The sequence below is a fragment of the Orbicella faveolata genome, unplaced genomic scaffold (assembly GCF_042242905.1).
Source record: "Orbicella faveolata isolate gen_17 unplaced genomic scaffold, um_ofav_v1 contig_34, whole genome shotgun sequence".
Taxonomy (NCBI): domain Eukaryota; kingdom Metazoa; phylum Cnidaria; class Anthozoa; order Scleractinia; family Merulinidae; genus Orbicella; species Orbicella faveolata.
Genome location: NW_028301563.1, coordinates 14,734,458 through 14,744,849, shown reverse-complemented (window position 1 = coordinate 14,744,849; position 10,392 = coordinate 14,734,458). Strand labels below are relative to the sequence as shown.

Here is a 10,392-nt window from a genome sequence, read left to right as displayed (position 1 = left end):
TTCGTGTTTTCTATTACACAGACTTATGCATCTCGACCAGAATGCGTGTTCAACGAACGTACGATTAGTAACCTGAGGCCTCGTCCGATTTTTTTTTTTTCCCCATCCAATTATTTCCAAATTGGACAACATGTACCGTGCTGTTCAAAAGTAGCCGGCGGCAATCTACTTTATGATGTCAGCCCGGTACTCTGCTCGGTTATTCTTCCAATTCTTTACAGAAGATTGCAAATCAGTCAGCTACTCAAACATATAAAGCCGCCAACTTGAAAACTGTGACAACCAGCCGCTGTCTGATGCTTGCAGGCTCACCTTTAATTTTCTTCCCTCCCCAGTTATCCTTTGTTTTCGCTCCACCCGTCTTTTCATTTTTGAAAAAAAGAAAAATATATATAAATAATATACTGTTACTAACGTGATGTAAAAGGGCGGATGGGGAAAGGAAGAGGTTTCTCGTGTCCTTCTTGGCGTTTTGCGCTTTTCACGCCTTCCGGTCGCGGGGAAATTGGGACGAGAGCAAAATATTGGCGGAGTGGGTGCTGGTGGGGTGAGCAAGACCAGAAATGCAAGCAATCCGACATGTTTGTGTGGTCAATGTTTAAGGGGTCTAAGGCCTTACTTTCCAAAAATCGGTCATAAATGGCGATGGTCTGTAGCCTATAACGTCCTTTCCCGATGTAAGAAGTGTTTGAAGTCCTTGAAGCCAGAATCTTAATTTTCAGCTTGAAGAATCTACACCAATAGACCTGATTAAAATTCGAACTGGAGGTCTTTACAAATTATTTACCACCAAGACACACACAACAGAACATAAGGGTCCCCAAAAATGGAACATTTACTATTTAACAAAAGAAGACGTGTGGAAAAAAAAACGTTTCCCCTCCCTCAAAACTCTATATAAAGAGCCCAAACTCAAAGAATTTAAATTTAAATTTATGCAGCGAATTATAGTTACAAAGAAAGAACTTTTTCGTTATGGTATCCAATCAGATGATGACTGTATATATTGCGGCGAAAAGAACTCCATTAACCATACTTTTAGCGACTGTTTTTCACAAGAGGTTATCAGTTTGTTCAATGTGACAAACACAACTCACTTCAATCCGTCCATGGAAGAGAAACTGTTCGATGTTACTTCTGAACCATTTGGAAAAAATGTGACGAAGAAATTTAACTACACGCTGCTTTTCATGAAATACTACATCTACACGAACAGATTGCAGACTAGTTCAATCTTACTTGCTGATTTTGTAAACAAAATCTCACTTTAATACAGAATCGAACATATCGAAGCATAAATAATATGGGAAACAAAAGATGCCTCCTCCGGTTTCTTGTTAGTTTCACAGTTTTCATTACAATTAGATTAACTCTCGTCTAAATACTCTCCACATATTCCAGCCGTGCGCAATAGCAATAACGCCAAAACAGATCATAAAAACACAACTTTATTTGCTATCGTGTGCTCACCGGAGGCCGCACGGACAAGGACTCAATTATCTACAAAGGGAAAGTAAAATATGGTCACGAGAAAAATCTAGACGAAAAACTAAGAGGGTACCAACGAGCATCCATAGGATGAAAAAACCTCGCCGCGCTCGCTGCGGTAATGCAGAGGAAAAACCCCAGCCCTATGGATAGAAACCCTCCGACCTGCTGGGCTCGGTCTTATTAAATTAGATTCCTAATGATTTCGAGACTGAAAGTAGGGACTGAACATTGTCTTTAACATAACCATCTTTGGCATTTTCACTCTGCCAACGACCGTGTCTCTTAAAAAGTCTATCAGCGATGCCTGCATTGGCGGCAGCTGTGGCTCCTCCGGCCCTGAGACTGTGAAGACTTATGCAGGAAACGTCAGTAATGTCTTTGAAAGCGTCCTTAACGATCTCCCTGGCTCTGCTGTAGCTTAAGCCTTGACGTCGAACTTTAGATGTACATCGAGGAGACAAGAGGGCTCTGGATAACGGTAAATCCTCACTAAGATCAATTTCAGCGGCAGCAATGTATTGCTCTAAAGCCTTTACGGGACAGGTTTCCAGGTCTGATCGCGCTATTGTTGTCCACGCCCCATCACGGTATTGGTCTGTCTTGGACGACTCTAAAAATAAGGACACATAAGTAGGAAAAAACTTTATGTCACAAGCTCGAATAGAGCATAGCTCACTGAAACGAAAAAACCCAGCATATCCTATGAGACATAAAGCTACTGTTCTCAAATCCGATAAGGAAGGAGACTTATCTGAAATCTTGGAGGATGCAAGCGCCCTCAGCATCTCGGGAGTGATGGGTTCTTTCTTCGATTTAGCCTTCCCCAGAATCCTTTGAGACGCGCTAACCATGGCAGAAACCATAGGATGCACCGAGACCTTGGGCAAACCGGCCAGCTGTTGGGCCCAGTCGATACTGTAAACAGCATTAAGAACTGGAGAAGGAGAATTAGCTTCCAGGATTAGGCACTGCAGGTAAACTGAAACTTGAAAGGGGTTGGCGGGCATGTGGCGAATAAAATTAGACGACGCCCAAAACTTCCAACGTCTAAAACCAGCCAGGTAAGTGCGAATAGTGCCATCGGCTCTGGAAGCGAGCACGGTTTCCTGGACTCGACTAACCAAGGGCTGGAGATGGTCGGGGATAGCGGCAAAGAATTCGGTCCACATCTCTGATTGAAACACATCTAAAATCAAAATAAAACCGACAAGCAAATTAGCAAAATAACAAAGAAAAACATGACGTGAACAAAAAGGTAATAGCAATACAAAAAAGACATAAACGGGCTCGAGAAAGAGCCCAAAAAATACGTCTCGGCTACACAAATAGCTACCCACTTTCGCCACAAAAGAGCTTCTATATATCGGGCACAGATCGTCCCACACTTCATGGTGGCACACAGCCCAACCATTTGGATACAGAAAGACCTTAATTCCCAGGGCGCAAAAAACAAAAGGGGGGCACAGGTGGTCCCATTCATTCTCAAGGGCAAACAAAGACCCCTAACATTTGGGCACAGATGGTCCCATTCATTCTCAAGGGCAAACAAAGGCCCCTAACATTTGGGCACAGATGGTCCCATACTTCATGTAGGCACACCGGCCCTAACATTTTAGATACAGAAGTTCCTGAATTTTGAGGGCGCAAAAAAGGCCCCATTCTTCGGGCACAGATGGTCCCACTCATACTCATGGGCAAGCAATCTCCCTAACAATATAAGCCCAGAACGTTTCATACTTTTCGGGGGTAAAAAACCTAAAGTTCAGGCACAGGTGATCCCATATTCCTAGGGAGCAAGAAAGGCCCTACCTACCGGGCACATGTGGTCCCATACATCTCGTGCACAAATAGGCCCTAGAATCTAGAGCTCAAAAGAACGAACCCTAAATTTTTGGCCCTGATAGAAATAAATGATAAATAAATAAATAAACGAATAAATCATAAGAAAAAGAGAGTAAAAATAAAAATAAAATAAAAGCGAGTCACCTCCAGAAAAGAGCACCAAGAGGACGAATTAGCATAAAACCACTCCTAAATACCCTGTTCAAAACCCCTAGAGAGTTCATACCGACGAGAGAATATTTTCCCGCTAATTTCCAAACCGCGGAAAAATTCTACTCTCGTCTAAATACTCTCCACATATTCCAGCCGTGCGCAACAGCAATAACGCCAAAACAGATCATAAAAACACAACTTTATTTGCTATCGTGTGCTCACTGGAGGCCGCACGGCCCCAAGAGTACAAAGAAAGAAAAAAGGACAACAAAACAATATAAAATACAAGAGGAAAAACTTTCAGACAAAATGGATTCTCAAAGCAAGCATCCTAAAGTTTAAATTCTCATTACCAAAGACGCTATTACATCTACCGGGAATGAAAGCTTCTTTTAAAGATGGAAGATCCATCCAGTCAACAATAAAATCGGAAAATTTATCGCCGCCGGCGCTAATCATTGGCCAGAAGGGAGCGGAATGCCACAGCGGAACAATAAGAGTCCCTGACGCCTTGCAGTTACGCATATGAAGTAACACTCGCGGAATAAGGCAAATAGGCGGACATACATAATTGTTCTCCCCCGCCCAGTTCATAACGAATGAATCAATTCCTTCCGAGCCTGGATTCCAAAATCTAGAATTGAACCTCGGAAGTTTGGCATTTAAATAATTAGCAAAGCGATCGAAAGAGTGCGGACCCCAAACAATATCAATGTTTTGAAATGTATCCCACGAAAGACCCCAGTCATCGGGATCGTAAATGCGGCTGAGAAAATCGGCCTGGTCATTCTGAGATCTAGGGATCCATTCCATCTCTATCGAAATACCGCGATGACAACAAATGTTAAAAATCGACAAAGCTTCAGTCTGCAAATGACCTTTACTGCTGCCAGATGAAATGATCCTGGGAACGTTCTGATTATCTGTAAACCATTTCACAGTCAATCCTGACAACTTGTCCAGTAAAGAAAGAAGAACAAATTCAACGGCCAAAATTTCTCGCAAAGTAGAACTGGTATGCATTTCCTCTTCGGACCAAGTGCCAGACACAAAATCCTGACCGCATTGAACGAAATAGCCACCAAAACCAGTGTCACTTGCGTCAGAATAAACAACGCCAACAGCACTTGACTTGGGCGACATAGGCTTGCCATTAATGGAGTCGATGTTGTTCTGCCAAAATAAAAGCTCATTACGAATCTCAAGGGACACGTCCAAAGGCTGATCCCAGGAGGTTCTTTGCTCTAGGGCCGCATAACAATTTCTTGTCAACAATCTAGTAATATTACCGACAGCACACGACATAGAAATAATTTGCCCCGTAATTGAAGCAAGACCACGGGCTGAAAAACTACTTTTTTGAAGACAGGAAGCAATGGAGGATTTCAGCTTGAGAATACGCTCTTCGGGAATATGAATCAAACCGTGTTGGCAGTCCAAAACCGATCCCAAGAAGACTAACTTCTGGACAGGTTCCCAATTTGATTTTTCGTCATTAGCTGTAAAACCGGCCAAAGTCAGGTCCTTACGAACTTGAACACTAATGTTTTCGGCACTTTCGAAAGACAAATTTCCCCCGATGCCATCGTCTAGATACATCAAGGCTAAATGGCCGTGAGCCCTCCAAAACTTAACTAATTGACGTATGACTTTTGTAAAAATATACGGCGCTGAAGTTAAACCAAAAGGTAGCACTTTAAACTCGTAGAAATGCATCACGCCATCGACTGAAGGCCATTTGAACGACAGAAACTTCATATGTTCTTCACAAATGTCAATGTGATGATATGCCGATTTGAGGTCGAAGGAGAAGACAAACATCCCAGGCGAAAACATTTGAAGAACAGTTCTTAAATCTTCATACTTGACAGATTTTTTGACGACAAATTTGTTTAAATGAGACAAATCTAAAATAAGTCTTAACTTCCCTGAAGACTGGACAGCGACGTGCAGCGGATTACAAAATTGAGGGTATTCCTGAACTTCCCTTACACAGCCACGTGCCATCAACTCTGAAATTGCCTCCCGAACAAAACTATCCCTACGAAGGGCGGAAGATCTATTTTCAATCGAAAACGGTAAAGGCGATTCCATAAAAAGAATCTTGTAACCATTCTGGATAATGTCTAGAACAAAGTCCGAAGCCTGGATAGTATCACGCCAAAATGTGAAGTTCGCATGCAGTTTTCCTTGAGTAAAGCTGGATGCCTCGATATCCTGTTCAAATTCGTACTGATCCAAAAAATTAAGGTTTTGATCCTGAAGACAACGGTTTGTCTTTGGTGGGGCACATATTGGTCCAGTGTCCTCGTTTACCGCATCGAAAGCACATGTCGAGACCTCTGAATGAGTTGTAAGGGTATCGACCTTGGGGACGAAAATAACTAGTAGCTGGAGGAAAAGAGCTAAACGTACCGCCAACTCTGGAGGCGCTAGAAGATGAAAGCGCAGAAGAGGAACCTTTAGGACTAGTTTTCCTCTTTTTCCCTTTCAGTGTTTTGATCTTAGCGGCGGCTCTTTTCTCGGCTTTTTTAATCTTCGAAGCGTCGGCCTCGTCGTCGGCCAAATCGTCGCAAACATACTCTTGCACCGTAGCCCAACCGAATTCAGATTTGTCGGCCAATTTAATAATTTTTTGCCTATTATTTAGCAAAGAAATACCTTTGTTAAGCTCTTCCTTGGCTTTAGGAATATTTCCACCTTCCAGGGCTTTCAGGGCCAAATTACTCGTCTTGGCCACTTTGCGGTTGAAACTAAACTGTTGCTCGTTTCCTTTCTTCTTGAAGACGTAATTGTCGGGCTGAAGATCCGTCGCAATTTGAACCGCTAAATCAGACTGGGCTTGAAGCAGGTTGGTCTGAAGTCCTTGGATCTGGGAGTTAACGGCTGATAAAATTGCATTCTTCTGGGCATCTTAAACAGCACTCAGTTCTGGAGAAATAGAGGTGCTGGCTCCTGCTGAGTCTTCCACAAGGATGAGAGCAACACAAATAAAAGCGAGTCACCTCCAGAAAAGAGCACCAAGAGGACGAATTAGCATAAAACCACTCCTAAATACCCTGTTCAAAACCCCTAGAGAGTTCATACCGACGAGAGAATATTTTTCCGCTAATTTCCAAACCGCGGAAAAATTCTATTCCTAATCATTAAATGCAAAGTAACTTAAGGCTATACAAGCCAATGTTTTCTTCTTGTATTCAGTGATTATGTAAGCGCAAGAAATTTATGTAAAAATAATGTTACAGTAGTGCTCTTTGTATTGTCGAAAGGAATAGCGGCCATTGATGGTAGCATTCAAAGGTAGTAATTATAGATTGTATAGTTTATTGTAAGTAGATAAATGTTTAGTAGATAATTACTAGATTGCAAATAATGGAGCTGAGAGGAAATAAATCGGCTCAAAAAAAATATATAGTTCGTGTAAATAATAAAACAGCAATGTTCACAAACGATTGGGCGCCAGTCAAAAGGTGTATTTCCTAGAAATTGACAGCCACTGGAAAGGTAAAACAAAGAGAAATTCGTCTTTGACAGGAGCCATAATCGGGGACGGAGACCGCAAGTTTCGGGATTCGCGGGCACCTATGATATGGGACAATTTTCTATTTTTAGAACAAATTGCGCCATCCTGACGTCATATACCCGCGCGGATTCACGCACATGTCAGGGGCTCTCGCGTGAATGTTGTCACGTTGCGTGATCAAATGGAGAGAGTTGAGAGATTCTCTTGCGTATTTTTCATAGCGATGGCAGGGAATAAGGCAGAGAATACGAACCAGAGAGCTTATATGTAGTTTTATGCTCTGAGCTAACGGAAAAGGTGGGTTTTTCAGGGTCGAAAACAAGACTTCAATCTCGCGCTGAGAATGAATAATAAGATCTGCTCACGCTAGTTGGAAGCTTACGCGTATGCTTAAGAATATAGCAAGAAAACTCTCTACTCTAGTATCGAATTAATTTCTGAGTTTCTCAGACAATGTTTCATCATAACCAAAACCTGTTTTGATGGTTTCTTATTGTCTCTGCTTGTTTGGTGAAAAGGCTACTAACATCATGTGTGTTTCTTCAACATAAACATAGTGAAGTTTTACACTGCGAAAATGAAAATAGACAAGGAGTTTTGATAACTCGATCATCTAAATCGAAATCGTTATTCCAAGTTGATTAAAGAAAGCGTCATCGTAACTTTGCTGATTGTTTCTGCTTTATTCACATATTTTCAGCTTAGCTCTTAACATGTTCTCAAACATTTATCAATCTTGAACATATTTAAAACTATAGAGCTATTGTTTGAGTTCGATGTACGCTTTCACACGAAAGTGCGGCGGAAGTACAATTTGTCATGTTTACTGACTGTACAAAACACGCATCGGCGGGCGCTCTCATTCATCGACAACAGAGAATTTACTTGATTTTTACACGAATAAAACTGAGCAGTATCTAAGGACGTAAAGTTACTAAGCTCGATGAAACATCAAGCGTTGCTTACAATTCAAGCGAAACTCAAACTAGCAATTATTTTGTTTTACTTTTCGGTCGCGATAGACTGACAAATTCCTCGCAAGCGTGTGGCAAGAGGAGTTAGGAAACTATGAAGTCCTGAAGCTCTGCTATATCTAAATATATCCAGCTAGTTTTTTGCTGTGTAATGGAAAAGCTGTTAATCTTCAACTTATGTGAAATTTAAAGTGGAGTAATGTACAGCTCATGTAAAAGAAACATCAGTCGGAACACAACTTGGTCAGCGATATATATAAGCTTACAGCGGAACATACCTAAATTCGACACTGTCTTACTTCACTCAAACTGGAGCAGCTTACGACGAAAATACTTAAGCAAAATTCCAACAGACGTAAACGCGTTGAGTTGTGGGGCAAAAACATGAAACATTTCGGGAATTTCGGACGCCATTTTCCCCGCGCGACATCCGCAAAAATCCTCGCAGCATGTACGCGCGTGTGCCGCAGGTGATGGCGCAATTTGTTCTAAAAATAGAATTATTGTCCCATATCATGGGGACAACCCCAATACTTGAAATGGCGCGCGCTTACGGTCTCCGTCCCCGATTATGGCTCCTGTCTTTGACTATTATTGCCACGAGAAAACCAAAGAGATAAACCTTTTTTCAAGTTGCTGTGAAACTTTCACCTTCTTCTTATTTATTTATTTTTTTTCAGCAGAAATGTTTTAATTCCATCTTTACAGCATATTTCCTTCTAAAAGTTTGCCTGTGAGCGGACACACGACCCAAAGTTACACATGCTAAACACACTTATGGTGTAGTTCCATGGTCGTGACCTTCAATCTGGGAAAGTGGGGAAAAATAGGAAATTGACCTAATGGGTATGGCTTCAGGGCCAGTTTTGCACGTTCTGTGGCCAGGTGGGGGAGAAATGATGCGAGGAGTTATTTGAAAGTGAAGACAAATATTTTACTTAGATGAGTGAACGAATTCAACTGCAGTTGCGCCCTAGACTTTAGTGGAACACTATGTGAAACAGATAATCGCTGTAGATAACAGCAGGTAATACCACATGCAAGTAATAGGGCTGAAATGTCTACAATCGATCGGCAAATGGGTCAGAATTCTGTGGCTGATATCACTGAAAGTTTCCCATTAGCTAGCCACTAGATTACTCTAATAAAATGTATCTGCTAAAGGTGTTTCTATATTTCGTGTAATCATTTTAGAAATGTGAAAACCTTGGAGTGGATTTAAGGAACCAATTCTACTGATTTTCTTCCTAACAAGGTTCTACGGAGGTTTTCTGATTTTTTTGTTGGTTTTTTTTGCTTTATTATTTTCGTGTGTTAAGTAATTTATTTCCACCAGAATTCCTTGTTATGCTCGTAAATGGGACACTCAAACATCCGTTGTGACATTGAAATACTAACACGTACATCCCTTTGTTTTTAGACATCGACGAGTGCGCTGCGCAGGTCAACCCATGTGAGATGCTTTAGCCAACTCTGAGTGCAAGAATACGGATGGATCGTACAACTGCCAGTGCAAAGATGGATTTGTAAAGAACGGTCTTAATTGTGAAGGTGCAACACAGTTTTTATAATTAGTATGGATATTTTCAATTCTGTTTAATCGGCTACAGTTAATAATTCTATTTCTCGTTATGTAAGGACGGTTTGCCACATTTAAGAATCTTATTTAAAAAATAGACATGTATCAGAAAAATAATCATCATCATTAAATTCTCAACCTCGGATAATGCAATTCTAGCTTTCTGATTGGTTTACTTGGTCTCGGTCGCCAGCCATTATACCTACGTTTGACCTTATATGGAAATGAATACGGCAAATGTCGCTCGGAACAAATTTTTTTGGCGGGAAGCCAAATTTCGTCGACAGAAAAATGGATGAAAAAACAGACTCGGTCTGTTATCTACAGAAGAAATGCAAGAAATTACTGACAATGCCGTCCCGGTACAAAGTACGGGATGAGATAATTCAACGGTACGTATCAATTAAGTTTCCCTTAAAATTTCAAATGTGAACGTCGCGATTTTACGCATTCATGAAGATTACGTAACAACAACAATTTTTACCTTGTTACTGAATAGTCCTTGAGGCGCCAAATTTTCGAAACCGATAGAAGAAGTGTGAAAAGAAGAACTGAATGTTTTTCTGAAGAGTTTTTACACGTCTGCGAGGAAGAAAGATGGTAAGTCAGCTTACAAAAGGTCATCAATGAAATCCACCAGAGAACCGCCATTGATCGTTTTCTTCGCTCGCCGCCGCTCAACAAACTGCTTTCCAATATCTCTGACCCCGCTTTTAATTACTGATGCAAATAGAGTTTTAGATCATTTGTAAAAGGCCTCAGGAACACGGACAACATTGCTGACGTAGTCCAGAAGAAACCAATTTCCAATGAGGAGATGAAGAAACTGT

The 10,392-nt window shown here is 41.2% G+C and overlaps 1 protein-coding gene across 1 annotated transcript; it reads right to left on the bottom strand.

The window, feature by feature from the left end:
- Window positions 1-1,380: 1,380 nt before the first annotated feature.
- On the bottom strand, window positions 1,381-6,380 carry LOC149104970 (uncharacterized). Its single transcript, XM_089271622.1, has 2 exons — window positions 6,148-6,380; window positions 1,381-2,677 (listed from the first exon to the last, which is right to left on the bottom strand). Exon 2 carries the CDS (start codon window positions 2,658-2,660, stop codon window positions 1,677-1,679), a length of 984 nt encoding a protein of 327 aa, XP_089127748.1. The 5' UTR covers window positions 2,661-2,677; window positions 6,148-6,380; the 3' UTR covers window positions 1,381-1,676.
- Window positions 6,381-10,392: the final 4,012 nt, after the last annotated feature.

Coding starts and splice junctions, on each gene's coding strand:
- LOC149104970 (XM_089271622.1), bottom strand. CDS start 2,660: ATGTGGACCGAATTCTTTGCCGCTATCCCCGACCATCTCCAGCCCTTG.